Below are 27745 nucleotides of genomic sequence, written 5' to 3'. Positions count from 1 at the left end.
CTCGTGCCCGCCCCCAGGTCCTGGTGTCCCCCGGCCCCCCACGCATCCGCCTTCCCCAGGGGACACCCCCTCACCTAACCGACACCCCCATCCAGGTGACACCGCCCCCCTGCGGTCCCACCTTCCCCCCCCCCCGTCCCCTTCAGGTGACACCTCTCTCTCACCCCCAGACCCCCGGCGGTCCCCACCCCTTTCAAGCCCACTCTGCCATCGCCCCCTTAAGCCGCGGGGGGAGGTCGGTGGGGCGGGGCGCGGCGTGGGACGTGCTCCTCCCTCCCCCCGCCCTCCCTCCTCCCCCGGGGCGGGGCGGGGCGTGTGACGCGGCCGCGAGCGCGGCGGCCGCGAGACACTAACATGGCGCCGGGCGGCGGGCGGCGGCGCGGCGGCGGCGGCGGAGGGGGAGGCCTCGGCCGCGGCCCCGGGGGGATCGGCGGGGGTTCCCCGTTTTCGTCGTCGTCGTCGTCTCCCCCGTTGCTGCCGCCGCTGTTGTTGCTGCTGGCGCTGCCCGGCGGGGCGGTGCCGTCGGGGGACAGCGTGATCCTGGGGATGCGGTTGGAGGAAAGCACGAAGCCGGCGGCGGGGTCACCGGCCCGCGGGCCCATCCGTGTGACGGAGGGTAGCGAGGTGCTGCTCCGCCTCTACGGGCTGGGGTTGGGCCCCCGCACCGGCGAACGGGTGGCCTTCGCCGAATTACGGCCGGCCGCCAACGCTTCGGTTCCCAACGGCACCTGCCCCGAGCGTTCCCAGGACCTGCTGGTGCAGCCCGGCCCGGCCGAGGCCCGCGACACCTCGGCCCTCCTGCGGGTCCGCGTCCAGCCCCTGCGCAAGGACGAGCAAGCCAAAACCTACGTCCTCTGCACCCAACGCCGACCCGGCCAACCCTGGCTGCCCCATCAAGGCCCCGACGGGCGGATCGTGGTGCTGGAGGAGAAGAAGTCGCTGCTGCCCCTTTGGTTGCAGGTGATCCTCATCGCCGGGTTGCTGGTGCTGTCGGGGATGTTCAGCGGGCTCAACCTGGGCCTGATGGCGCTGGACCCCATGGAGCTGCGCATCGTGCAGAACTGCGGCACCGATAAGGAGAAGCGTTACGCCCGCAAGATCGAGCCCATCCGCCGTAAGGGGAACTATTTGCTCTGTTCCCTGCTGCTGGGTAACGTGCTGGTTAACACCACCCTCACCATCCTCCTCGACGACCTCATCGGCTCCGGCATCGGCGCCGTCGTCGCTTCCACCATCGGCATCGTCATCTTCGGGGAGATCGTGCCCCAGGCGCTCTGCTCCCGCCACGGCTTGGCCGTGGGCGCCAACACCATCCTGGTCACCAAGTTCTTCATGCTGGTGACGTTCCCCCTCTCCTACCCCATCAGCAAGCTCCTCGACTGCGTCCTGGGCCAGGAGATCGGCACCGTCTACAACCGGGAGAAGCTGGTGGAGATGTTGAAGGTGACGGAACCCTACAACGACCTGGTGAGGGAAGAGCTCAACATGATCCAGGGGGCCCTGGAGCTCCGCACCAAGACGGTGGAGGACGTGATGACCCCGCTGCAGAACTGCTTCATGATCAACAGCGACGCCATCCTGGACTTCAACACCATGTCGGAGATCATGGAGAGCGGCTACACCCGCATCCCCGTCTACGAGGACGAGCGTTCCAACATCATGGACATCCTCTACGTCAAGGACCTGGCTTTCGTCGATCCTGACGACTGCACCCCCCTCAAAACCATCACCAAATTCTACAACCACCCCGTCCACGTCGTCTTCCACGACACCAAGCTGGATGCCATGCTGGAGGAGTTCAAAAAGGGTGAGGGGGTCAGGGGGGTGCCGCTGCTTCCCCAGGGTGCTACGTTCTTCCTCCCAGAGGAGGCCGGCGGATGCCGGAAGCAAAACTTTGGGGCGTTTTGCCCGCCGGGGCTGGAGCTGCCCACGCCGGGGCTGCCTGGGGTCCCCACGGTTCGGGCGGTCGTGATCCGGAGGGAACCGGGTGCCTGGGGACACGCTGCTGCCGTGCTGGGGACGAGCAGCGCGGCACCGAACCGGGGGCAGCTGCTCGGTGCCTGGAAGCACCCGGGCTTCCGGGGTTTGGTGTGTAACGGCGCTGCACCGGGGAGGGAGAGCCTCTGCTTCATCGGTGGCGGAGCAACCAGAGCTCAGCGCCAGCTTCGAGAAACACTTTGGGAGTGTTTACTTGCTCCTTGTTTTTAATTATCGGCCCTGGAGGCCCTTGAATAGCTGCTGGAAAATTGCTCGGCTTCCTGGTTTGGGCTTGGCTCCCTCCTCTGGGCTGTACTCCGCCACAGGGAAGCACCGCTCGGTGCCGGCCCCCATCCCCGCTCTGCTTCCTACTCATGGCATCGGGGCACCTAAAAGCGAGAGCAGCCCGAGGGCTGGTAGAAGGAGCGGGACCCAGGCTCGCCGGAGGCTGAGCCGGTGGGGAGCGGGAAGGGCTGTGTTAGCTCTGTGCAGGATTTGACCTGCCCGGGGGGTCCTCACTCGAGGCTTTGCCAGACCGGGCAGGGAACCCTCCTGCCCTCCCCAGCTTCTCGCAGCTCTTGCTCGTGCAGGACCAGCTGCCTGCGTCGAGGCTGGGATGAAATAAAGAGCCCGGCTGTGGAGCAGCTGTGCCGGGTGATGCCAGGCCAACCCTCAGCCGTGCGTGACCCTGCTCTCTCCTCTGGCTCCCGTTACACTCGCCCGGCGGAGGTTTGGGCGCATCGCGAGAGCCGGGTGGTTTGCTGCGTCCTGCCGCCGTCAGGGATGTTTCGGGGGGGGGGAGGCACGGGTCATGCCGAGATTTAGGCGATCTAATAATTCCTCCCACAGCGAGAGCTAGGCTTGAGCTTGGGAGCTCATAGGTTCAAGCCTGGCTGATCTTTGAGGGCAGCTCTGCTCTTGCCTCCCTTTGTGACTGTGCTTCCCTGGCACCCAAAAATATCGGCATGGGAATAACACCCCTCGGTCGTGGTGCAGCGTTGCCTGTGGTTGTGGCAATGACAACGGGATCTCATCGTCTCGGAGTTGCCCTGATGCATGAAAAACCTCCTTGGCAAATGCTTTTCCTTCAATTCATCTCATGCCGGTTCGAGAACCACCGTAGGACCGCACACAGCCATACCGCTCCACCCCGTTTCCAAAAAACAGCAGTACAGAAGCGGAGTCCTTTTGCTGCCAGAGCTGGAGTTATCCTGGCTGCTGGCACCGGCTTTCCCTCTGACGAATCCTTATTAAAGGATTTAAAGCACACTCATTCCGGTTACAAAGCCGCCCATGTCCTGTATTGTTATTTTTTCATCGCTGCCTCTCTGGGTCAGAGGCAGGTAATTTGTGGGGCTGGGCTGTTTCTGAGGTCCCCTCTGAACCCCGTTCCTCGTGGATGCAGCACCGCGGCGAATCTCTGCCCTCATCCCACTGATCGGGACTCGGATTGGAAGCAGGAGACGCACCCAGGAAAAGGATAAAGAGGGAGAAAATCAACAGGCCGTGCTTCCGATTGTCCTAATTGCGGCGCTCGGCAGCCAGACCTCTCCCCTCCAGTGCCACAGAGGTGTCCCAGCCACTGGCCTCGGGGTGACAGCTCCCGCAGCGACGTCGGCCCTCGGCTCAGCGCCTCTTCCCGATCTTCTTCTCTCGGCACACACTCGGCGCGAAGCTTCGAGTGGGGAACAACCCTGCGGGGAGCTCCCAGCCTCCCTGCCGAGCTCGGGGTGTTGCTCTCCCACCTCGTATGGGGACTATCACGGCAAAGGGGGTCCCGGGGTGGTGTGCGGGGTCCGTCACACCCCGCTGGCGATGCTGCGGCAGCTGGCCCCATGCCCTTTGCTCTGGCGGTTTGGGCTCCCCATGGGGTGTTTGCTTTGCCACCGGCCGCTCCCTGCCGAGCTCAGCCTTGGCCGCTCATCCCGGAGAGGAACTGCTGCCTGATTCATCGGGGCTGGCCCCGCAGCCCCGATCCTTTCACCTCTCCCCACCTCGCACACAGTCAGCAAAGGAGCCACTGCACCTCACTGAAGGGGATTAGACAGGTGGGTGAGGGGTTTTCACGGCCCAAGCAATGATTTTAGGGTCTTTTTGCCCCTCTGTGCGTCAGCTTTTTGCAGCAGGGTTGCCTGAGCTGCATGAGCTTGACTGAAGAAGGAGAAAAAGGGGAGCTGCGTGGTGCCCATCCCTAAAATTAGCTTTTCGCTGGGCAACAAGGGGCCTGCAGTGGCCAGCTCTAAAATTAAATAGCAGACAGTGTTGGGAAAGGCAGATTTATGCTGCAGCTGGAGCAGGACAATGAGTGGGACACCTTGCTGCTGGCCTGGGGGCAAGCGTGGTGCTTGAGGACGTAGAAGTGACTTTATTTTGGGCTGCGCTGCAGTGAGGGAGGCAATGTCGCCTTCCTCCGTGCCTCAGTTTCCCCAGGCTAAGGATACCGGTCTCGCGGGTGCGTTGGCCCGGCCTGGGCAAGCTGCGGTTTTCCACACGGCCACTCGGCTCCTCTTCCCAGAGCGGAGGTGGATGTTTCTCGTCCGAGGACTTTTTCCTGGCAGCTCTGCACGATTTTGGGACGAAGCAGGAGAACCATTGGTTCACAGAGAGGCTTGGCCAGCGCCTGGCAGCTGGGAAAGGAGCGACGCCAGCTTCGACACGAGCCGGCGGTTTGGATTTAGCTAGAATAAGGCAAACTGCGTCCTGCCTGCGTGGGGTGAGGCCGGAAAAGCGAGGAGAGTTGTTAATTCAGGGCTGGAGAGGTCTTCCCGCCAGCAAGGACCTGCCTGCTCGTTGCCAGGGCCGGCTGGGCAGTGGCTGCCTGCCCTTGGCTTTCTTCCCCCGGATGTTTTGGCTCTGGGATCGGGCGGCCGCTGCGGCACCAGGTGTCCGGAGTGTTTCCTGCGGGATGGGACAGCCCTGGGTCAGCTTGGCAGAGCCACCGAGGAAATTCGGAGAGGTCGGGGTCACTGGCAGAAACCGGATTTGTGGCAGCGGCGGCAATCCCCCTGTGCTGGGGTGCCCTCAGCCCACGGGCGCTCATCCGGCACCGCCGAGATCGTGCCGCGCGCCGGTGATGTGGCACGGGCTCCTCCGAGGACACATCCCATCTCCCGTGAACCCCCTGGCCAAGCCCGCACCCCACGGCAGCACGGGGGTGCCTTGAGCCTCGCAGGCGCCACTGTCATGGGCTTAATTACTGTCATTACACTGGGAATTAATGCCCAGCCCAGGGGCTCGTTTAGATTTTAACTGGTTTATTGTTTCCTGTCCAGGAGGGTGGCAGGGAGGGAAGGGCTGGTCCCGGTGACATCCCTGGGTGCTGGGACCCAGCGGTGGGGCAGGGGGTGCCCCAGGGTGGTCTCCCTTCCAACGTCCATGTGTCTGTCCGCAGGGAAGTCCCACCTGGCCATCGTGCAGAAAGTGAACAACGAGGGCGAGGGAGATCCCTTCTACGAGGTGCTGGGGCTGGTGACGCTGGAGGACGTCATCGAGGAGATCATCAAGTCGGAGATCCTGGACGAGTCGGATACGTACAGTAGGTTTTGGACTCGGCCCCTGTCCCTTCCTCATCGCGTGCCGGGGTCCCGCCTGCCCCCCCTGACAGCCTGCTCCCCACAGCCGACAACCGCAGCAAGAAGCGGGTGGGCAACCAGAAGAACAAGAGGGACTTCTCGGCCTTCAAGGACCCCGTCAACGAGCTGAAGGTGAAGGTCTCTCCACAGCTGCTGCTGGCCGCTCACCGCTTCCTCTCCACGGGTAAGTTTTTTGGTGGGGGGAAGCCCCCCCAGGGCTCCAGGCACCCCTGGGCTCAGTCCGGCTATGGAGCACCAGCACTGACGGCTCCCTGGCACCGACCTGGTTGGGCTCGTTGCGCTGCCGCGTCCCTGGCAGCCACGTGGGCTCCATTCCCATCCCCTCGCCAAGGAAGAGTCGCTCCAACCATCTCGTTCAGAAATTACGGGGCGTTTGCATCTTGTCCCACTCTCCTCCCCTCTGTCTCCCCCAAAATGAGAAGGGACGGGGCGCAGGGATGCCAGCCCTGCCTCTTGATGCTCGGCAGGTCCCTGTCCCTCCAGGATGGTCCTGTTCCCCGGCATGGGTGCCCCCAAGGCTGGGGCTGGCCTTGCTGGGCACCTGGAGCTGGTGTTGGGGCTGGACCCATGGGCTTCTGCCCCAGGGAGGTGTCGATGGGGCCCAGCCTGATGCAGGGAACCACCCCGAGGGACGGGGGACGCACCTTCATCTGGAGGGACAGGAGAGGGACAAGGGCTGCGGCTCTCATGCCTCTTCGCCTCTCGTTCTCAGAGGTGACGCTCTTCACCCCCAACTTCATCTCGGAGAAGATCCTGCTGCGGCTCCTCAAATATTCCGACGTCATCCAGGAGCTGAAGTTCGACGAGGAGAACAAGAAATCCCCGCGCCACTTCCTCTACTGCAAGAACAAGGCAGCCGACTACTTCATCCTCATCCTGCAGGTACCCGGGCGTGGGGTGGCATTGCCAGCCAGGCGCGTGGGGTCCCTTGGGTGAACCGTCACCCCGGGAAGGCTGCGATTGTGGGGGGGGGTCTCCTCCAGCCCAGCGCTGTGGGGTGGGGCTCACAGAGTCTGACGGTGTCTCTCCCTTGCAGGGCAAGGTGGAGGTGGAGGCCGGCAAGGAATGCATGAAGTTTGAAGCGGGAGCTTTCTCCTATTACGGGGTGATGGCCCTCAGCCCCTCTCCTGTATCCGGTAAGCACCCCCCGATCGCCTGGGTGCCAGTGCGGGCAGAGCTCTCCCACCCCGTTTTATTGCTGCCGGTGGGAATAGGAGATGCTGGAGGCTCTGAGCCCCTGCCGGTGCCCCCCGAGCCGTCTTGGGGGGCTGTGTGGCCAGGACTTGTGGCCAGGGAGACACCTGAGCGTGTCTGGCAGCAGGCAGAGGGTCCGTGCCCGAGCCGGAGGCTGAAAACCCGCTGCCCCGATTTCGGGCTGCCCTCCCATCGCTGCCAGGCTCTCCAAGCGGCCAGACACCGACCCTCACGGTTCGGCTTGGCGTCGTGGGGTCACCAGCGCCCGTCCACCGGCCCCGTGAGGGGCCGAGATACCCGCAGCCGCCCTCTCCTTTGCCCCAGCAGCTTCTCTTGACCTTGTCCTCTGCATGTGTGTTGTGTTGTCCGTCTCTCTGCCCTAGCCCTCCCAGCCCAGCCCCGGCGCCCATCCACAAAGCGAGGGTCATTGTTTGCCAGGTTGACAGGTAAACGGTGCGGCTGCATGGCGTGCCAAACCCCGCTGTGACCGCATTAACCCGCCGTAGTGGGCGTCCCCACCCCATTAATGCAGCACCAGATATTTTGTCCCCCCCGCACCAGGCTGGCTGCTCGCCATCTTGTTCGGCTCCGTGTGCCCCAAGGCCGTCCCGGTTGCCTCCCCACACCGCCGGCTTTCTCCCCGCCACATCCGAGTGCCTCTGGAGGAGAAAAGGTGGCTTCTGCCCCGGTGCGGGCTGCGGCATGGGGCTGGAGCTGGGCACGACGCTGCCCGGCGTCACCCGGCCCCGCTCACGGTGGCGTTAGGGTCCTGCACGCCCCGTAACCGTCCCGATTTCTCCCGTCTGCCTTTGCCGTGGCTACGGCGGAGGAGCAGGGGGACAGCGCCGACTGGGCAGCCCGGTGTGGTGGCTGTCCCCACGACGGCTGGCTGGTGAGGAGGTGCCACTCTCCCTGCTGCTGCATGTGGTTCCTGTGTCACCCCGGCTTTCCGAGCACGTCACCAGGCCCTCCTTGTCCCCGTAACCCCCACCTCGGCCCTAAACCCATGCAGGGTGACTGATCCACCGGTTCGGGGAGTCACAGTGTCCTTGGGCTGGGACTGTCCCCTGGTCCCCTGTCCCCTGGGCAGCGCCTGGCCTGGAGCAGGGGGACCGGAGGGGCTCCGGACTCCCTGGCCGTGGTCGGTGGCCATTCGGCAGGTGACGGGCAGGGATCAAATCCGGCGCTGCCCGGCAGAGCTGGGGGACGGCAGCGCTCAACCGCGGGGGGCACAGGGCTGCGCTGGGGTGGACGTGCATCCCGTCGCTCCCTGTCACCGCTGGGCTCTGTGTCCCTAGAGCCTGTGGGATGGGGCTCTCCTCACACAGCACGCGCCGGAGCCGGGGCCGGCATCACCGGGGGCTCGGCACCCCGTAACCGGCAGGCAGAGAGTTGCCAGGCCTCATCCCAGCGTAAGACCCTCCCCGGGGTAGGGGGTCCGCGGTGTGGCTAACCCCGTCCCTCCTGTCCCCGCAGAGATCCGCTCCCCGTCCCACGTCAGCAGCCTGAACCGCTCGGCCTCCCTCAGCTACCACGAACGTTCCGATTCCGTCTCCTCCCCGGTCAGCGGCAGCAACAACCAGCTCAACGCCGGCACCGGCGCCCAGTACGTGGCCGACTTCAGCGTCCGCGCCCTCACCGACCTCCAGTTCGTCAAGGTGAGGCGGGAGCCCGCCGACACGGGGACGGGGATGCCGTCGGCGAGGTCCGGCACCGCTCCTCATCCCCACCTCGCTTATTATTATTTTTCCCCGGCACAGATCACGCGGCAGGAATACCAGAATGGTCTGACGGCCTCCCGCATGGACAGTTGTCCCCAATCCCCCGACAGCAACGCCCCCAAACCAGACGCCAGTTTACCGGAGAAACCGGAACCCTCCACCACTGCCGACGAGACCACCAGTCTCCTGAACGAGAGGAACTGCCTGAGCCGCCGGAGCAACCACAGCCCCCTGGAAAACTCCATCTGACCCCGGCCCCGCCGGCACGCGCCGGGAGGGACCTCGCGTGCCCGTTTTAGGGACCCTTGCCCCGGTAGGAAACGCTCGGCATCTCCTCGGTGATGCCGTGCCGCGTGCCGCGGTCGCCGGAGAAGCCCGGTTGAGCTGGAGGAGGTGGCGGCAGCGCGGTAGGAAACGGAGCCGGGATTTGCTGCTGCTTTCCAGACTGGCTTATTTTTAATTAATTTAAACGGAATGCGGTGGAGACGGCACAACTCTCCGCCGGCCGCCCCGCCGACGGCGCTCGTTCAGCTCAGGGAGCTTCAGGTCTCGTACGCCGCTTTGGGGAGGCGGGGGGGGGGGCTCCGCCGCGGCCCCCCCGGGACGGGCATCCCGGCCCCTCTCCGGCGTTTTCGGGGGGCACAACGGTAGACGGGGACGCCCGGGGTACGGCGTGACGGCGGCGTCTCGTCCTTCTCCCGGATGAACCGAGGCGATCGATGCCGCGACCCTGCTCCGTGCCCGTTCCCCTTTCCTGCTGGCCCGGGGCACCGGGGGGATGCGGCGGCGGAGAGCTCGGCGGCGGGCCTGAAGCCGAGGGGATGGGCTCAGCGTCTCCGGCGCAAAGCCGGGCACGACCAAGACCCTCCGCCATCCCAGGAGACCCGCCCCGGCCCCTCTGCCACTCACCGGTGTCATGAGCGTGCTGAGGACGGCAGGGACGGTGTGTCCCCCCCCCACACCCCCCCCCGGCGGTTTCGGTGCCTTCCCCCCTGCCATGGGGCGTCTCAGGGTATCCGTGCCGGGGGGACGGGGATCGGTGAGGCGAGGAGGGGTGCAGGATCCGGCTTTTTGGGGCGGCACAAAGCTAGTGACCAAAGTTGTACAGGCAGGAGGGGGCCAGCGCTGTGTCGTCCCCCCCCCCACGAACACACACACCCCGGCACCGGGGGACCCCAAAATCCCCCGGTGACCTCCTCGGGGCAGGACATGGGACCCCCCCGGTAAGCACCAGCCGGACCCCCCCCCAGTCCCCGGAGCTTCGTGCCCTGGGGGCAGGGGGGTTGGGGGGGGGGGGTATGAGACACCCCCCTCACCACTACCACCCCCCCCAAAAAAAAGCACAAGTTCCCTGGATGAATTCTGTAAGTTATTGGGAGAAGGTTAATTATTTTTGTTAATCACATCTCGACGATCAGGTCCTAGGTCCTTCTGCGGGGAGATACTAGAAATAATAATAATAATAATAATAATAATTAATAATAATAATAAACCAAGACAAAAAAGCCCCTTTTTTAATTAAATCTTCCTCTATGCAAATACCCCACCCCCTCTCTCCCTCCCTCCCCCCCCCCCCCCCCCCCCCCCCCGAATTCGTATTTATTTTTCGCATCAGGTTTGATTTGTATATTTGGGGGAGGCCGGGCCCGGGGGGGTGCGGGGGGGGCCGGGCCTCCCCCTCCCGGTTGTGACCCCCCCACACACACACCTCCTCTTCCTCCCGCCGCCCCCTCCCGGTTGCGAAACCGACTGTAGAATTTTATTTGATGGGGTTTTGGGGGGGGGGGGGTGCCCTTTGGGTAATAAAAATCTATATCTGTACGTCGGACTCCTCCGTGTTTCGCGGCGGGGGGGGAGCCGCGGAGGGCGCGTCCCGGTTACCGGAGGGTCCCGGGGACGCCGCTGTGGGACGCGGCCCCTTTAAATCCTTCCGGGGTGTTGTTTACAGCGCGGCGGTGAGGCACCGCCCCCAGAAGGGATAGCGGGCGGCGATTGGCTGCACCGCGTGAGGTGGGGCGGCCGGCGATTGGCCGCGAGAAGGAAAGGCGGCGGGGCGGGGCGAGGAGCGGCCGGCGATTGGCTACGGCGTGGGGGCGGCCGCGGAGAAGGCGGAGCGACAGGCGGTGAGGCGGCCGCCGATTGGTTCCCCCCGAGTGGAGGTGGGCGGGGAACGGCGGCGGGACGCTATGGCGGGCCGGGCGCTGCGCTGGGCCTGGGCACCGGCACCGGGCGCCCCTCGCCTCCCCCAGGACAGGCCCTACCGGAGGCTTGAAGGCCACCGGGCGCCGCCATCTCCACGGTGACAGGCCCCGGTACTGCGGCCTCTGGAGAAGCGTTTCTTACCGGAGACCGGCTGGACTCGACCACGGCGGCCGCCATCTTGCGGCAGCGACCGGACCCGGCTGCCCGTCTGTGCTCCGACCTGCTAAAGGCGCTCCGCGCCCGTGACCTGGCCTTCGGAGCCTTGGGGACCGCACGCACGCTCCCCCCCCCGCCCCGTCCCCTTCGCCTGTCACCCACCCCAAGCTCGACGTGCCGCACGGAGGGTATGTCCCCGTTGAGGAAGGCTGACGGTGCAGCCACGGCGAAGCTCTCCACACAGCTCCCGCTGACCGCGCAGCGCTTCCCGGTGCGAGGTGAGTGCGGGCAGGAGCGGGCTGCCATCACCCTGCCCGCTGGGCTGCTTGCAGGGTTCCCCGGGCACGGCGATGGCGGATTGTCCGGTGGCGCCTGGGCCGACGCTGGCCGCTCTCCCTGCGGAGCTGGAGCTCTTCAGCCCGGTCCGCATCCCCGAGAAGGCCCTGCTGTGCTTGCTGAGCCGTCCCGGTGTCATTCAGGAGCTGAAGTTTGAGGAGGACAACGCTTCGCCCCAGAGCACCGCTACTTCATCCTCATCCTGCAGGTACGGCACCACCCGCCACCGGCTGCGCTGGGACCCGGCCGTGGCCGATCGGCCCCGTGCGTGTCCGCTCCTGGGTCCTGCCGTGATGTCTGCGCGGCACTGGGTGCTCTCTGCGCCTGTCAGGGCATGTTGAGGGGCGGCTGTGCCGGTGCTGCAGGCTGTCCCGTGCTGTGCAGGCTACAGGCAGCGCTCCCTTCTGCCTGCCCCAAGCTTCCCGCTCTCCGCAGGGCCGCATGGAGGTGGAGATCGGGAAGGAGAGCCTGAAGTTTGAAAATGGAGCCTTCACCTGCTATGGCGTCTCCGCACTGGCACCACTACCTGCAGGTGAGAGCAGCCAGGAGCACTGGAGCTCGCTCCCGGGGCAGCGCCGGACCCACTCGCCTGTTTTTTGGGGTGCAAAGGGAGATAGATACTCTTTGGCAGGTTCTGGCTCTCTGACCGCCATCCACCGTGTACCCATCCCCGGCATCCAGAATCGGCAGCTGGGCTGTGCCGACTACACCAGCTGCTCCTCGTACTGCCCCGACTACAGTGTGCGGGTGCTCACCGACCTGCAGCTGGCCAAGGTAGGGGCTGGATCCGTCGTCCCTCGGGGTCCTGCTGGGAGCCTGCCTCTGCCTCACCCGGCATTTTTGGGAGCACCGTGACCCGTGCCGAGCTGCCCGCAGGTCTCCTGCCATCCCCGACCCTGCTGCCAGACTGTGGTTGTGCCGCGTGGCACTGACCCACTCTCCACCCAGGTGATGCAGCTGCGGTTATCTCGGTGCCCTTGCGGCCGCCGGGCCCCTGAATCCAGCCAAGTCACCCAAAAGCATCGAGCCAAAAATTATCCCCAGCAGCCAGCCCGCGTTCCTGAGCCACCAGAACACCACACCAGGTAGGGAGCCAGCACAGCAGCAGGATGGTGATGGCTGCCCCAGTAGCCGTGCCCAACTGGGAACCATGCCCTGGGCATGGCTGGGGGGTTTTGGGGTGCTGGTGGGGCCACCTCCATCTCCGGTTCTTCTCAGCAGCGAGCAGGTGAGGCTGGACCATGGCATGGCAGGGCAGAGCGGCTGTCAGGATGCGCGATTCGGGGTGCCCCCTGCGAGGCTCCCTCCTCCCCACACGTAAGTCACACATCTCTCTCTCGCATGTGTCTTGCTGCATTTCCCGGCTCGAAGGCTAACCGCCACCCCGGCATGGGCGCCGCGAGCTCAGCGGCTGCTGTTTCCTCTGCCGCAGGCGACACCAAAGCATCCCGGGGGGAAGCGGAGAGCCAGGGCCGAAGCCCTTCTGCCTCCCCGGCGCTCCCGGCTGCTCATCAGGGTGGGAGCCGGTGGCCGCAGCGTGAGCCCTGCAGCGTTTCCTGGTTCAACAAACACTATTTTCCCCATTTTTAGTGGTTTTTTGAGGAAATAAAAGCCACCGGAAGAGTGTGGGGTGTCTGTGCCTCCCTCCTGGCAGCTGAAAAATAGTGCTGTGGCCCCCCCGCTGCTGCCAAGCCCCCCCACCGGTGGGTGAGCCCCGGCCCGCGCCGGCACCCGGCGCAAGGGACAGAGAGGCGGAGTGCTTTGTTTATCCATCGGCGACCGGGGTCCGGTGGCACCGTGTCTCCCGCGGCACGGTAGCTCCGACTCTCCCGGCTCCGCCGTGTCCCCTCAGGTATCCAACAGGTCCCGCACCGCCGGGTCGGCCCACGTCGCGGGGTCGCCGACCCTTGGCGTCGCGGATGCCGGCCAACGCCGGGCTGTGCCGCAGGAACAGGGCGCAGAGCTCCCGGTGGCCTTGCTCAGCCGCCTGCGGGTGACACATCCGTCGTCGCCGGTGCCACGGCCGGAGGGGGGACAGGGGACACCCCCCCCACCACCACCCCCCCACCTTGTGCAGGCTGGTACGGCCGTCCTCGTCGGTGGCAGCCGGGTCGGCGCCGTGGGCCAGCAAGAGCCGGGCGACGGCGAGGTGGCCGCAGTAGCTGGCGCGGTGCAGGGGGGTGGCACCCCCGGGCGTGCGGGCGTCGCAGCGGGCGCCCCGCTGCAGCAGCAGCCGGCAGACCCCCAGGTGCCCGTTGCGGCTGGGCGTAGTGCTGTGGGGGGGGGAGCAGAAGCAGAGCAGGGCAGGGGGTGTGGGCGGGGGGGGGGGGGTCGGTCTGTCCCCCCGTACCCCCCCGACCTGTACCCACCCCCGTACCAGGGCCGTGTACCCCGCCAGGTCGGGCTGGCTGGGCTCCCCCCGCCGCTCCAGCAGCTGCAGCACCCGGGGCTCGTCCCCATCCCGCGCCGCCGACCAGATCCCTGCGGGGGGGGGACACACACACGGGGACACGGCGTTAAGCAGCGAAGGACACCCCCCACCACCACCCGTGTCCTGCCCGTACCCCCGGTCCGGCCCATCGCCCCCCCGATCCCTTCACGCACCCCCGTGCCCTGCCCCTGCCCGTACCCACACCGCTGCCCCCGGTCCCGGGTGTGTTCCCCCCCCCCCCCCCCCCCCCAGACCCCGACCCCGCTCGAAGTCCATCTCGGGCAGGCTCTGGTGCACGCTGGGCACCGCCACCCGCGACGGGCAGCAGGGACCGGGCGGCCAGCGGCGACCCGCCGCCATCGCCCGGGCCGGGATGGGCCGAGCGGGACCGAGGGAAGACGGGAAGGGCCGAAGGGAACCGAGGGGAGCCGAACGGCGCCGAAGGGAGCCGAACGGCGCCGCTCCTCCGAGCGCTACGGCCGCCGCCAGGGGGCGCCGCCGTGGCTGAGCGCTGCCCGGGCTGTGCCCGCCCCCCCCCCCCCTCCCAGCGGGGGGGGACACCGGGGCTCACCCCCCAGATATGGGGGGGCCAGGCCTCACCCCCCCGCTGTGGGGTCCCCTGGGGATCACCCACACACACTTACGGGAGGCCCGGGCCTTCCCTCCCCACCGACCCCCAGCTATGGGGTACCCAAGCCTCAACCCGCCCCCCCCCCCCCCAGCTATTAGGGGCCCAGGGCTCAGCCCCCCCCCCCCCCAGCTCCAGGGGGGGCTCAGGGTTCCCCCCCAGCCCCGCTTCCCACGCCCCGGGCAGCCCCTGGCCCCGCTCCCAGGTCCCGTCCCCCCCCCCCCGGCTTCCCGGCAGGGCCTCCCCAGGGACACGCACGCCCCCCCCCACAACCCGCCCCACTCTGACCCCCGGCATCCGGGGGGGGGCACGGGCATGAGGCCAGGCCTCAGGCCCCGGGGGGATGGGGGGCGGGCCGGTCCCCCCCCCCCCACTGCCCTGGGAACGGCGCCGCGATGCCCTTTTATAGCCCCGAGTGCGGCCTTTTTCCATGAGCTCAGCGGCCGGGGGGGGCCCCAGCACCCTCCTCGCACCCCCCCCCAGCCAGCACCGGACACGGCCCCCGCGGGCTTTGCTTTCAATATAGAATTTTTTTTTTTTTTTACTCTTTTTTATTATTAATATAAAAATACTCACGTATTTACAGCAAATAAATATATTTCAGTAACAAATAAATTACACTGGGGGGGGGGGGTGTTATACAAAAGGGGCCCAGGCGGGCGGCGTGCAAGGGGGGGTGGCAGGCGGGTGGGGGGGGTATTTACAACCAGGGCCGAGGGGGGTACGAAGCCCTGGGGGGGGCCAAGGGAGGGGTGGGGGCATTAGAAAAAGTTCTCAGGAAGAAAAACCCGATCGGTTCTTAAATCGTCCCAAAAAAACATCCTGCGGCCGCTGCCCGGGGCAGGACGCGGTGCCCGGGGGGGGGCTCGGTGGTGCCCGGGTGGGGGGGCTCAGCGTCCCCAAGGCCGGTGGCAGTCCCCGAGGTCGATCCCTTGCCCGGGACACCGGTACCGAAGGCGGACGCGGTGACCAAGAGCAGCTCCGGTGCCCAAGACGGGGTGCCGGTGCCCCCAAACGAGTGACGCGGGTGCCGGTGCCACGGCCCCAAGGCGGGTGCCGGGGTGGCAGTCCCCAAAACGGGTACTGGCACTGGGGGCGGCAGGTCCCGTCCCCAAGACGGGTGCCGGGCGCCCGCGGCTGCAGCCCCGAGCCGGGTGCTGGCGCCGAGGCGGTGGCCCCCGCGGCGGGTGCCGGCACCGGGGTCCCCGCGGCGGGTGCCGGGCCGGGTCCTGAGGTAGGTACGGCTGCTCGGCGGCGGGGAAGCCGCCCCACCGGCGGCTCAGACCGACGACTCTTCGGGGTTGGAGTCGGGCAGGGGCTGGCGCTGCTGCAGCTTGCGCCGCAGCTCCTCGGCCAAATCGGCGCAGGGCGGCCGCTCTTCGGCACCCAGCGCCAGGCGAATGTAGCCGTTGGAGGAGGAACCACGCAGGGGACCCAGGTGGATGCGGGTGGGCGAGTGGAGGGGCTGCCCGGGAATGGCGTTGGGCGGCGAGGCGGCGCCGGGGGGGCCGCCGTTGCGGCAGGTGGCGTGACCCGGCACGATTTTGAGCGAGCCGTCCGAGTAGTAGTAGCTGGCCGGGTCCCAGAGCTTCTCGTCCGAGTCGGAGGCGGCGCTGGGCACGAAGCGGGGACTGGGGGGCTCCTTGGGCAGCTCGATGGGGTACACCAGGGTGCTCTCGATGGCTTTGGCGCCTTTGCCCAGCTCCTCCCGCAACCGCCGCCAAAGCGAGAGCACCACCAGCACCAGCACCAGGCACAGGGCGCCCAGGCACACCGCCACCACCCACACCAGCCCCAGGCTCTCCAGCGGCGCCCGCGTCTCCAGCGGCACCCCGGGGCCGGCCAGCACCGCCACCTGGTACACCTCGCCGCCCAAACGGGCGCCCTGTTCCTCCGAAAAGCAACGGTATGTGCCACTGTGCTGCGCTCCGGCTCCCGGCACCACCAGAGCCCGCAGGCGGGCGTCGTGCAGCACCAGCGCCTGCTCGGCCGCCAGCGCCCGGCCCTCGAAGGTCCACAGCGCCTGCGCCAGGTTGGAGCCCAAACGGCACGTCAGCACCAGGTCGGTGCCCGCCACCACCGTCACGTTTTTGGGGGTGATGGGCCCTGCGGGAGAGGGGACCGAGTCAGGAGGGGAAGCGTAAAGAGGGGGGGGTTGCATGGCTCCCCCCTCTCCTGGCTCCACGCAGCACCGGGGCGGGGGGTGTCCTACCTTGCTTGGCCACCTGCGGCAGGGTACAGGCACGGGTGTCAGAGCTCAGCACGTCCTGGACCAGCTGGGACCTGCGGAAGGAGGCGGCGGAGGTGAGGGGGGGACCCCGTGCCGCGGCGGGGTGTCCCCCCCCCCCCCCCAGGAAACCCCCTTACCCGTTGAGGCCGTCGGTGTGGACGCAGAGGCTGGCGTTGCGGCTCCAGGCGCAGTAGGGATCCCGGGCGAGGACGCAGTCCGTGCACGACTGGTAGCGGCCGCAGTCGGCCAGGGGCAACTGGGCCACCTGGAAACGGGAGCCGGCGAAGAGCAGCTTCTGCGAGGGCAGGGAGAACGGGCGAGGTGACACGGCGAGGTGACACCAGGAGGTGACACCCCGGGCGCCAGCCCCTTCCCCGTGGCACCGCTCACCTTCTGACCGGCCAGGACCAGGCTCTCCACGGGCTGCGCCGGCTCGAAAACCTGCAGCTCCTCGACCAGATGGACGCGAGTGCCCAGGTTCAGCGCCTTGTGCACCCAGCCGTCACCTACGGGTCACGGCAGGCGGTGAGGGACGTCCCCAACGCCGGGAGCCCTCCGCGCTCCCCTCCCCAGCTTCCCCCCCAGCCCCGGCGGGTACCTGTGCCGATGAAGAGCACCTCGTAGACGGTGCCGTCCAGCCCGGGCACTCGGTCTACCACCAGCTGGGTGAAGTTGGCGTCTTTCTTGAGGAGAAGCGGGCGCCCACGGTGGGGCAGGATGGGCTCATCCATCAGCGGGTGCTTCTTGGCGAAGTTGAGGGTGTTGTCAGGCAGCTCGAGGGAGCTGGCGAAGCCGTTCCGGCGGTGCCAGTCGGTGATGCACTGGGGAAGGAAGGCACTGTCAGCTGCGCGGCCAGATCCCGCGCCCTCTTCTACCCTCCTACCCCGGTGCCGGCACTCACCGCGCCGGGACGGGGGCTCGGCACCTCATCCGAGTACCGGCCCCACTTCTGCGCCTGCTCCCGGTATTCCTTGTAGGGCCCCTCGAACGCCTTCTTCACCTCCAGGATGTGGTACTGGCAAATAGCCGAGACATCCACGTCCCCCCTGCACGGGACGGGGAAGGTTTTTTAGGGGGAGCCACCGGTCACGGGGAACCCCAGGGCTGCCATCTCCCTGTGCACTCACCAGCGGGCCTGGAAGACCCGAAAAAGGTGGTGTCCTGCCAATCGGCCCCCGGCAGGGTGAAGACAGCCTGGAGGCGGTTGAAGTGGAGCTGCTGCTCGGGCGCCGAGCACACCAAGCGAGCCTTCAGGAAGGTCGTCCACTTCTTCTGCAGCGTGCGGGCACCGCCGACGTCCCCCTGGGCACCCAGCCGGCATCAAGACAGGGCCACCGCGCTCACCGGCGGAGCGAAGCCACGCCGGGACAGCGTCCCCGGCACGGATCGTCCCCTCCCCGTACCTTGCAGACCCGCGCCACGCGGGCCACCACCTGCTCCGCGTAGCAGTCGTACTCCACCGCCCGCTCGCTGAAGAAGAAGTAAACCTTGTCGTACCTTGTCGTCATCCCCGGTGCTGCTGGCCGCGCTCTCCTGCACGTAAGCCGAAGCCACGAAGTGGGGCTCTGCAGAGGAGGGGGGGCGGAAAGGGGAGGATAACGCCGTGCCGGGGGGGGCGGTGGTGCCCGCGTCGTGTCCCCCCACATCCTCCCGCCCCTACCGTTCAGCCAGGAGGTGAGATACTCCGTCTTCATGGAGTAGTGGGGGCCCAGGTTGCGGAGGATGACGGGCTCCGTGCCCAGAAAGTTGTTGAATGTGGCCGAGTACAGCTCCCCATCTGCGAGACAAGGGTTTAGGGAGGGGGGCTGGGGGGTGCAGCGGGCACCCCTCCAACCCCAGCGGGTGCCCGGCGCTGCCACCTACCCACGATGAGGCCGGTGTGTCCCTTGGTGGGGTCGTACGGACACTTCCCCTTGCCGTCCTCAAAAGTCACTTGGTCCAGGGTGAAGCCGGACAGTTCCTGTGGAGCACAGGAGTGGGCGGGGGTCCCGACCTCCTCCCCGATTCATGTCCCCCCACACCCAGACCAGCCCCAGGCACAGGGACACCTCCCCAGATGACCCTTCTGGGACAGGGACAGCCCTGGATGACCCATGATGGGGACAAAGACACCCCTAAATGATGCTCCCAGGGACAGGGACACCCCTGGACCACCCTCCTGGGCACAGGGACACTCCCCAGTGACCCCCCCGGGCACAGGGGCACCCTGGATGACCCTCCTGTGGACAGAGACATCCCCCCAGATGACCCCACTGGGCGCAGGGACACCCCTAACAATGCTCCAAGGGGACAGGGGACACCCCCGGACCACCCTCATGGGAACAAGGCCACCCCTGAATGACACCCCTAGGGACGGGGACACCCCTAGATGATGCTCCTGAGGCCGGGGGCTGCCCTGGACCTCATCCCCAGGGGCAGGGGGGGTGAACCAGGGCCTGACAGGTTTTGGGGGGGGGCCCCCCCGGGGGCCGCACTCACGATGTAGGTGCACTTGGGCTGGAAGGCGTAGGTGCCGCAGGCGTAGAGGTGAGAGCTGTTGTAGCTCTGCAGGAAGCGCACGTAGTTGAAGCAATCGGTCTGGGGGGGGGTGGAAAAGCAGTCGGTTAAGGGGGTGGCAGCAGAGGGGGGGGGACACACACCGGGGTGCCCTTTAACCCCCCCGCTGCGGCCACGGCACCCGTGCCCCCCACCTGGTTATTCTTGCCCTTCTGGATGCACTCGGCTTTCTTGTCCGCGGGGGCTTGCCAGGAGATCTGGGGACAGAATTAAGAGTCACTGGGCTGGAAACAACTGCCCCCCCCAAAATATTTCCCCCTCTGGGGGTCCCCTGGGACCTCACCGCCGCCTTGAGCTCCACGGTGCCGGTGGCCAGGGCGAAGACGGCCTCGCGGGCGCCCACGTAGAGCAGCGCCTCGGCCTCGTCCAGCGTCAGCGTCAGGTAGTGCGAGACCCCCCCCTGCGAGAAGCGCTTGGCCACGTCCTTCAGCTCTGCGGGGTTTGGGGAGGGGGACATGGGGGGGGACATCAGGGCGAGGCCACCGTCGGCCCCACGATCGATCGGTCCCTCCCAGGGTGGGCACCGCTGGCACCCCCGGGGCACCCGCGGCCCCCCCCCAACTGCACCCCACTGCCGGAAGCCCCCCGGCCCCGGCACCGCACAAAGGGCTCTTTGTCACCGGAGCAGGCGCTGGCAGCGCCGGACGAACACAGCGGCCTTTGGCGAGACCCCCCGCCCCCCCCCACCCCGTGCCCCCCCTGCCCGCCCCCAGGCCCCGCAGAAAGGCCCCATTGACGGGGGAGACGCCAGGGCCCCCCGGGCAGGGACGGGGACGCGGGGCTGGCACGGGATGGGGACGGCACGGGGACGGCACGGGGACGCGGGGCGCTGGCACGGCCAAGGGATGGGGGTCTCGGGCGCGGGCACGGCACAGGGACAGGGGACACGGCGTGGGGACGGTGGCACGGTGCAGGGGTAGAGGACGTGGGGCGCTGCCACCGCAGAGAGACAGGGGAATGGGGACGCAGGGCACGGCAAAGGGACAGGGACGCCAGTGCTGGCATGGCACGGGGATAGGGACACGGCGCACGGCACAGATGGGGACACAGGGTGCTGGCACAGGACAGGGACACGGAGGGTGCTGGCACGGCTAAAGGGTGGCATCTCAGGGTGCTGGCACGGCAAAGGGCTGGGGACGGGGGCGATGGCAGGGCACGGGGACAGGGGACGCGGGCGATGGCAGGGCACGGGGACAGAGGACGCGGCAGAGGGCTGGGGACGGCAGCGATGGCAGGGCACGAGGACAGGGGACGTGGGCGATGGCAGAGCACGGGGACAGGGGATGCGGCAGAGGGCTGGGGATGGCAGCGATGGCAGGAGACCCCGGGCGCTGGCACAGCACAGGGACACGGGGCGGCGTCCCTGCGTGTCCCCCCTCTGCTCTCGCAGAACCCCCGGTTTTGGGGCCACCGACCCGGGCGGGGGGGGGGGGGAGTCCCCACAGTGCTGACAAGCTGGTGGGGGGACGACGACAGCCACCAGAGCGTCACCCCGGTGTCGGCGAGGGACGGGATCGACGCGCCCGCCCGCCGTGCCTCAGTTTCCCCAACCTGCTCCCCTCTCCCTGGGGACCCCTGGGCGGGGGGCACACGGTACTCACCCGCGTAGGGGACGGTTTTTTCGGGGCACGGCGCTCCACGAGGACCCCGGGGGTGGCGGCAGCGGCGGCGAGGGCCAGCAGCGAGGCGAGGGCCAGCAGCCGGTGGGGGGCCATGGCGCCGGGGAGGGGGGGGGGGAACGCACGGCCTGGTGGGGTGGGGGGGGAGGGACACGCCCGGCCCCCGTTAGGGTTACGGGGCATCGACACCAGCGGAGACGGCATCACGCGGGCGGCGCGGGGACAAGGCGGGCATTGAGGGCCGCGCGTCACGAGGCCGAGGGCACCCCACGCAGCGGAGTTGGGGGGGGACACTCGCGGGTCCCTGATTTGCTGCCCCCCCCCCCGCCACGGTCCCTCCTCCGGCCTTGACGAGTCACCGGGGGGGGATCCACGGAGAAGGAAACGGGCCCTTCCGCTTCCCACCCCACCCGGGCGGCCACCACCTCACCCGCGTCCTGCCCTGGGACCCCCCGGTGTCCTGGGGCGGGTGCCCCCCGCTGTCGCTCCCCCCCGCCTCAAGCCGGGCAGGATGCGACCGGGCGAGCGGGCGGCCGGGAATTGTTCTGCCCTGCTCTGCGGGAAGCAGGAAGCCGGGGGGGGGGTCCGGGGGGGGCCCTGCGCCGGCTGGGGAAGGATTTCCGGGAGGGTGGGGGGCCGGGAACGGGTCCCCGCAGGCGTGGGAATGGGGGACGCCCCGGCAAGGCTGCCTGTGGCGGGAGGGGGGGCTGCAGGCAGGGGCCTGCCGGTGCCACGGGCACGGCTGGGGTGCCATGCGCGTGGGCAGCGTGTCACAGGCACGGTCAGGGTGCCACGGGCACGGCCAGGGTGCCACGGGCACGGTTAGGGTGCCACGGGCACAGCTGGTGTGCCATGCATGTGGGCAGCGTGTCGCAGGCATGGTCAGGGTGCCACGGGCACGGCCAGGGTGCCACGGGCACGGTCAGGGTGCCACGGGCATGGCCGGAATGCCACGGGCACGGTTAGGGTGCCACGGGCACAGCTGGTGTGCCATGCATGTGGGCAGCGTGTCGCAGGCACGGTCAGGGTGCCATGGCTGCAGCTGGGGTGCCACATGCACAGCCAGGGTGCCACGGGCACAGCCGGGATGCCACGGGCATGGTCAGGGTGCCACGGGCAGAGTCGGGGTGCCATGGTCATGGCCAGTGTGCCGTGGGCACAGTCAGGGTGCCACGGGCACAGCTGGGGTGTCATGGTCATGGCCAGGCTGCCACGGGCATAGCTGTGGTGCCACAGGCATGGTCAGGGTGCCACGGGCACCGTCGGGGTGCCACGGGCATGGTCAGGGTGCCACGGGCATGGCCGGGGTGCCACGAGGACAGCTGATGTGCCACGGGCATGGCCAGGGTGCCGCGGGCACAGCTGGGGTGCCACGGGCATGGTCAGGGTGCCATGGGCACCGTCAGGGTGTCACGGGCATGACCAGGGTGCCACAGGCACGGTCAGGGTGCCACGAGGACAGCTGATGTGCCATGGGCACTGTTGGGGTGCCACGGTCACGGCCCTGGGGACAAAAGCACGGCCAGGGTGCCACAGGCCATGGCCAGGGCGCCACGGTCACGGCCGGGGTGCCACGGGCAGGACGGGGTCCCCGGGGTCCCCGCTTTCGGTGCCGGATGCCCGGGGGTCCCGTGGGGGACCGGGGTGCCGCAGCCCCGCGGCGGTGCCATCCCGGGGGGGGGTACCCCCGCGGCGACGTACATCCCCGCGGGATGAGCCCACCCGGTGTCCGCGGGTGGGGGCAACCTCCCCGCCGCGCCCTGCTGCCCCGCGCGTGGGGGCCGGCACCGGCCGCCTGTACCGATGGGGGCGGGGTGGGGGGGGGGGAACCGGTGCAGCCACGGATCGGGGCGGCCGCCGTTACGGGAGGGGGGGGGGTGTGGTGTCCGTCCCCCACGGCAGCGCGGGGTGGGGGGGGCGCGATGCCGCCGGGGGGGTGCCGGTCCCGATCGCCGGTCCCGGGAGGAACAAAGCGCCTCCCCCTCCTCCCCCCGCCCCCGCGGCTCCGCCACAACAATACCGGGGCGGGGCGGGGGGGGGCCGGGCCGGGCCCGGCGGGGGCGGGGGCGGCGGGGGGGTGCGCGGGGGGGGTGTGTGTGTGTGGGGGGTGAGGCCCGCACTCACCTCGGGGCGCGGGGCGGGCGGCCCGGCCGGGGCGGCGGGGAGGCGGCGGCGGCGGCGGCGGGTCGGGGCGGCGGCGGGTGCGCGCCGCGCGGCTCCGCTCGGCCCCGCCCCCGGCCCTGACGTCACGGCCGGGCCGCGGCCAGGGGGTTCGGCTCCGCTCGGGTCCGCTCGGGTCAAGCCGGCCCCACGGGAGCCGCTCCGCGCCCGGCCCCCGCTAACGGGGGGGGCTCTAAGGCCCCGACGCCCTTTCGGGGTGCCGGCGGCCGCCCCACCCCAACAGCCCGGCAGGCGCAGGAGGAGCCGGGGGCGTTTATTGGGTAGGGGGGTGCCCCGGGGGACCCCGGGACCCCCCAGCCCTAGGCCAGCATCTCCTGCCACTTGACGTAGAGGAGGGCGGCCAGGCCCTTGAGCTGGGTTCGGAAGAGGAGCCCGCTGCCCTCGCGCAGCCCCCTCCCAAAATGCCGGTCCAGCTGGGCGCAGAGCTGCTCCAGGTGACCCTGTGGGGACAGGCAGCAAGAGGGGGGGGGGTGTCAGGGACACGGTGGACCCCCCCCACCGCCCCACCATAGGTCCCCCACCAGGGCCCGGTGCTCACCCGCTGCTCGGCCGGCGGGTGCTCGGAGCCCACCACGTTGCTGGCGAGGAGGAGGAGGCTGTAGCTCAGGTAGCAAGCCTGCGGGTGGGAGCGGGCACGGGGGGCTCACCGAAAGGCGTGCGGGGCAACCCCGGCGCCCATTTTCCATCGAGGGGAGCACCCACCTCCTGGTCAGCGTCCTCCGGCTCCTCCAGGCCCCCGGCGAGCACCAGACGTCGCAGGGTATCCGGCTGCGCCAGCACCAGGAACCGGCCCAGCACCTGCAGCTTGGGGGAAAGCGGGTGTCAGGGCGCCCGCGCCCCGTGCCAGAGCTCACGGTGGGCGCCGGAGCCCCGGCACGGTCCCACCTCGGCGCACCCACCTCTGCGTGCGCCCCGGGGGGCGGCACGGTGCACGGCGGCTCCCTCAGCAGCCGGGCCATGGCATGAAGGCTCAGGTGCCGGCGAAGCTCCCTGGGAAGAAGGGGAAGAGTGTGAGGGAGGGTCCGGCACGTGCCCGCGTGCCCGTGCCCGCCTCTGCGCCCGTCACCGCCATCCCACGGTGCCGTCCACGCAGCGCCGGCGTCACCCCGGTGCCCTCCGGACACCCGTGGCGAGGGGCGGTGGTGCCGGCAGCCGGATCCTGCCCGCTTTGTGCCTGCGCAACCGTCTGGAATAAAGGAATTAGAGGCAGACGCATCCCAGCCCGCCCGGCCCTGGCACGGTGCCGCGGGGCCGTGCCAGCTCCCGCCGGGCTCCCCGTCACCAATCCGCGGGGCGCGGGTGGCACGGGACGCCTGGCAGGCCATCGCTGCCAGCTCTGCTTGGCATCCCACCCGGTTGCGGCGCTGCGGGCAGGGACGTACCTGCCCCTGCTCGTGAGGTCCGGCAGCAGCCGCATGAGGGCAACCAGGTTGTGGTGGTGCCGAGAAAGCTGGCAGAGGGACAGGCAGAGGGCAGGCAGCTGGGGAGAGAGGGAAACGCTGCGGGCAGAGCCCTCGGGGAGGGGTGCGGAGGGTGGGCACGGGGCGAAGGGATCCCCCCCTGCCCTGGGTACCTGCTCCTGCCAGTCCCGGATGCCCTCCAGCAGGCAGTGCAGGAGATGCTGCAGTTCGGGCAGGGGCTGGCAGCGCAGCGCCCGGTCGAGGCCGAGGAAGGAGAGGAGGGTGACGAGAGCCAGGCGGGCACTGTCGGCGTAGCGGCACGGCTGGGTGACCAGGCACAGCGCCAAGAACTGGAGGGGGAAGGCGGCGTGTCACCGAGGAGCCCCCGAAACCCACCGTGCGGACGTCCCCACCGGGGCAGGGACAAGGCTGGCACGGCCGGTGGCAGCCCCAGCGGATGCCCCTCCAGGAGCTGGCATCAGCACTGTCCACCCAATTAGCAGGGCAGAGATAATGAAGGCGCAACATCGCTGGTGCGGGCAGCTGGTTCCCACCTTGCAGATGTCACCGAGCTGCGTCACCAGGGCCAGCGTGCTGGTGGCATCGGGGCTCGCCTGTCTCGGGGAGCAGGATGGATCCAGGTTCCTGGAAGGAGCAGAAGGGGTTGGCAGGGGGGCTGGCAGGGTGGGCAGCACCCTCCTGCCCGCCGTACCGGGGCTCACCTCCTCTCCGTGGGGCACAGCTCAGGGGGCACCAGGCGCTGGCGGCGCAGGGGACTCAGGTCAGCGCCGAGACGGGCGATAGCCCAACCGATCTCCTGCACCGTGGGACACCAGGGCTCGCCTGCGGGCAAGGGGACGGTGAGAGCGGGCAGGGGTTTGGGGGGCACCCTGGTGAGGCAGCCCTGCACCCGCCCCGCGCTCACCCCCGGTGGTCAGCCAGATCTCCCACAGCGCCTGGGAAGCGTTGGTCGTGTCCGGGCAGAGGGTCATCAGCTGCCGAAACAAAGAAGGAGTGACCGGGGTGTCACCGCGGGAGGAGGGGGCACCCTCTTGCGACGGTGGCCTACCTGGAAGAGCCAGCGCAGGACGGGCAGCGGGCAGGTGGGTGCGCAGCGGTAGAGCAGGCTGAGGCCCCCGTTGCGGACAAAAGCTGCCTGGCAGGCAGGCGAGTTGCTGGGGGAGGAACAGAGGGGGTGAGCGGGGCTCTGCCCGCGTCCCCTGTCCCCCCCGCCATCACCCCCGATACGTCCTGCCCACCCCCTGCCCGGCGCTCACCAGAGGAAGAACCTCTCCAACACGCTCTGAGGCTGCAGCCCCTGGGTGTCCAGGGTGGGTGCCGGTGCCGGGTGGGCGCAGAAGACGGGTTCCCCGGGGTGGACGGCGGGGATGAATCTGGGTTTCGTGGTGAAGCGGGCCAGGAGATCCCTGCGGGCGGGAGGATGGCGTCAGGTGGGGAGCGGGCACCGTGCGGACCCCCCTAACCCTCCACCCGGGCACAGCTGGCAGGGGTACCTGTACTCCTCGGGCAGCTGGGTGTCCTCGTCCGGGGACTCGGAGGCACTGGCGTCATCCACGTGCACCCAGGCCAGGCTGGCCTGCAGCATGGCTGCCTGGCTCTGCTCCCTGGCGCGGGGGCGGTTAGGGCAGGGCAAGAGCACCCCAGGATGCCCAGCACAGCCTCCATGCCCACTCCTGTGCCCAGGGTGGGGTACCAACCTTACCTCTTCTCCCGGATCAGTGAATCCAGGCTGTTGGCAAGCGGATCCGGCTGTGGGCACACAACCTGGGCAACAGAGCAAGGAAACAGTGAGTTTTCAGCAGGTACCACAACACCCAGCGGGCGCCGAGAAGTCCCCAAGGACCCCCCGATGCCGGGGCACCCACCCTCAGGCAGGGACCTACCTGCTGGTGGTCTGCAGAGCTCAGGGGCTCGTCCCCTGCTAGCAGCATATCCTTCAGTGGGATCAGGTCATCGTCCTCGCTGTCTGTGGGGGACACCGTCCCCCCCGTCGTGCCTGGCAGTTGCCCCCCAAAGCTCCTGCCTGCCTGCTGCGGCACTGTCCCAGCTGCAGGGCGCTGGCCATGGTTGGCCTCACCGCCCAGGGACCTCCCAGCTGCCTCTGGCAGCACCGGGACATGCCCGGAACTGTCCGGTGCCACCCGGCATCCTGGGGAGCCCTGGCTGGCCGCATCCTGCCGGTTGGCATGGGGCTGAGGGGAGCCAGGAGGCTGCTGCCCTCTGCTCACCCGTTTCCTAGTGCCAGGAGACTTCTTGGGGCGCCGGGGAGCTGTGGGGACAGCACAGGGGTCACCACAGATCCCCTTGGGGCTCAGGGAGAGCCGTGGGGACAATGTGGGGGTGACCGGGGGCCCCCTTGGGGCAGGGGGAGGGCCATGGGGACAATGCAGGGGTGACCAAGCCTCCCCCAGCCTCCTTGGGGCATGGGGGCTGTGGGGACAATGCAGGGGTGACCAGGTCCCTGCCTTGGGGTGCCAGGGGACTGTGGGGACAATGTGGGGGTGACCAGGGGCCCCCCTGGGGCACAGGGAGGGCTGTGGAGACAATGTGGCGGTGACTGGGGGCTCCCTTGGGGCGCAGGGAGGGCTGTGGGGACAACACAGGGGTGACCAGGGCCCTCCTTGGGGTGCCAGGGAACTGTGGGGACAATGTGGGGGTGACCAGGGGCCCCCTTGGGGCACAGGGAGGGCTGTGGGGACAATGTGGGGGGGACTGGGGGCTCCCTTGGGGCACAGGGAGGGCTGTAGGGACAACGCAGGGGTGACCAGGCCACCCCCCCTTGAGGCATGGGGTCTGTGGGGACAACGTGGGGGTGACCGGGGTCCCCCTTGGGGCACCGTGGGGTCCACAGGAGGGTGACGGCTCCCCTCACACCGGTCCCCGGCACAGGGCCACGCTCACCTCGTGCCCTGCCGGCGCCCCGTGGGCGGTGGGAGACCCGGGGAGGGCTGTTGGCGGGCGGGGGGCCGGGGGGCCAGGGCTCCAACAGGCCGGGGGGCGGCGGGGCGACGGGGCGGCCCACCCGGAGGTTCTTGAGGGCACGGAGCTGCTGGTAGCGCTGGAGGCTGGCCTGGAAGCCATAGCTGAAGAGCCCCGAGCGGGGTATGCGGGCGGAGGAGAGGGGGATCTGGTACCAGCGCAGCCCCTCGGGGTGGGGGGCCATGGCCGGGCCCGGCGCCCCTCAGGGCAGACCCTGAAATGGCGGCGAAGCGCCCGCCATGGCGGCGTGGGGCGGGGCTGTGAGAAAAAGGCGGGGCTTACGCTGGGGAGAGCCAATAGGAGGCGGGCGGGCCCGGAGGTGACCACTCCTGCCCGCGGCGCCCCGGCGCTTTCAAAGCTTCAACCGTCAACGGCTCAACTGTCTGGCCGCGACCAATCGGAGCGCGCGGAGGGGAGGAGCCGGGCGGCTGAACCAATCACGGCCAGTTCTTGGCGAGGGGGGCGGGGAGCAGCCGAGCGAGGCACCGTCAGCCAATCAGAGTGGGAGGCCGGCGGAGCGT

At 68.8% G+C, this 27745-nt stretch overlaps 5 protein-coding genes across 6 annotated transcripts; 2 read left to right on the top strand and 3 right to left on the bottom strand.

Moving 5' to 3' along the window:
* The first annotated feature begins 335 nt into the window (after window positions 1-335).
* On the top strand, window positions 336-10306 carry LOC128150260 (metal transporter CNNM4-like). The gene is made up of 7 exons (XM_052806315.1): window positions 336-1807; window positions 5369-5512; window positions 5596-5733; window positions 6283-6452; window positions 6607-6706; window positions 8241-8422; window positions 8525-10306. The coding sequence occupies exons 1-7, from the start codon at window positions 355-357 to the stop codon at window positions 8732-8734; spliced, it is 2397 nt and encodes a 798-aa protein (XP_052662275.1). The 5' UTR covers window positions 336-354; the 3' UTR covers window positions 8735-10306.
* Window positions 10307-11620: 1314 nt separating this feature from the next.
* Window positions 11621-12805, top strand: LOC128150264 (metal transporter CNNM4-like). Of its 2 annotated transcripts, XM_052806321.1 has the most exons (5): window positions 11621-11711; window positions 11811-11953; window positions 12128-12264; window positions 12401-12496; window positions 12612-12805. In XM_052806321.1, exons 1-5 carry the CDS (start codon window positions 11621-11623, stop codon window positions 12718-12720), a joined length of 576 nt encoding a protein of 191 aa, XP_052662281.1. In that variant the 3' UTR covers window positions 12721-12805. The 2 variants fall into 2 exon arrangements, with proteins under 2 accessions (XP_052662281.1, XP_052662280.1); XM_052806320.1 differs by having other exon boundaries at window positions 11621-11953.
* Window positions 12806-12943: 138 nt separating this feature from the next.
* On the bottom strand, window positions 12944-14090 carry ANKRD39 (ankyrin repeat domain 39). Its single transcript, XM_052806305.1, is given in 6 exon segments — window positions 12944-13066; window positions 13068-13166; window positions 13248-13442; window positions 13444-13452; window positions 13557-13660; window positions 13871-14090. Coding segments are annotated over 6 exon segments (546 nt in total). The 5' UTR covers window positions 13971-14090; the 3' UTR covers window positions 12944-13027.
* Window positions 14091-15380: 1290 nt separating this feature from the next.
* SEMA4C (semaphorin 4C) lies at window positions 15381-21106 on the bottom strand. Its single transcript, XM_052806500.1, is given in 18 exon segments — window positions 15381-16344; window positions 16451-16521; window positions 16606-16763; window positions 16859-16974; window positions 17067-17289; window positions 17370-17514; window positions 17596-17611; window positions 17614-17770; window positions 17872-17970; window positions 17972-18033; window positions 18129-18245; window positions 18332-18428; window positions 18947-19045; window positions 19159-19221; window positions 19308-19456; window positions 20626-20644; window positions 20646-20676; window positions 20678-21106. Coding segments are annotated over 18 exon segments (2619 nt in total). The 5' UTR covers window positions 20848-21106; the 3' UTR covers window positions 15381-15517.
* A 1989-nt stretch (window positions 21107-23095) lies between these two features.
* Window positions 23096-27695, bottom strand: FAM178B (family with sequence similarity 178 member B). The gene is given in 15 exon segments (XM_052805458.1): window positions 23096-23264; window positions 23363-23440; window positions 23527-23628; window positions 23724-23807; window positions 23810-24304; window positions 24398-24574; window positions 24779-24869; window positions 24947-25067; window positions 25150-25219; window positions 25294-25399; window positions 25502-25651; window positions 25739-25849; window positions 25948-26009; window positions 26129-26727; window positions 27147-27695. Coding segments are annotated over 15 exon segments (2649 nt in total). The 5' UTR covers window positions 27409-27695; the 3' UTR covers window positions 23096-23123.
* Between the last annotated feature and the right edge of the window lie 50 nt (window positions 27696-27745).

Source organism: Harpia harpyja, chromosome 13, assembly GCF_026419915.1.
Source record: "Harpia harpyja isolate bHarHar1 chromosome 13, bHarHar1 primary haplotype, whole genome shotgun sequence".
Classification (NCBI taxonomy): Eukaryota; Metazoa; Chordata; class Aves; order Accipitriformes; family Accipitridae; genus Harpia; species Harpia harpyja.
The sequence above is the reverse complement of the archived record's forward strand: the minus strand, read 5'-3'. Positions and strand labels throughout refer to the sequence as shown.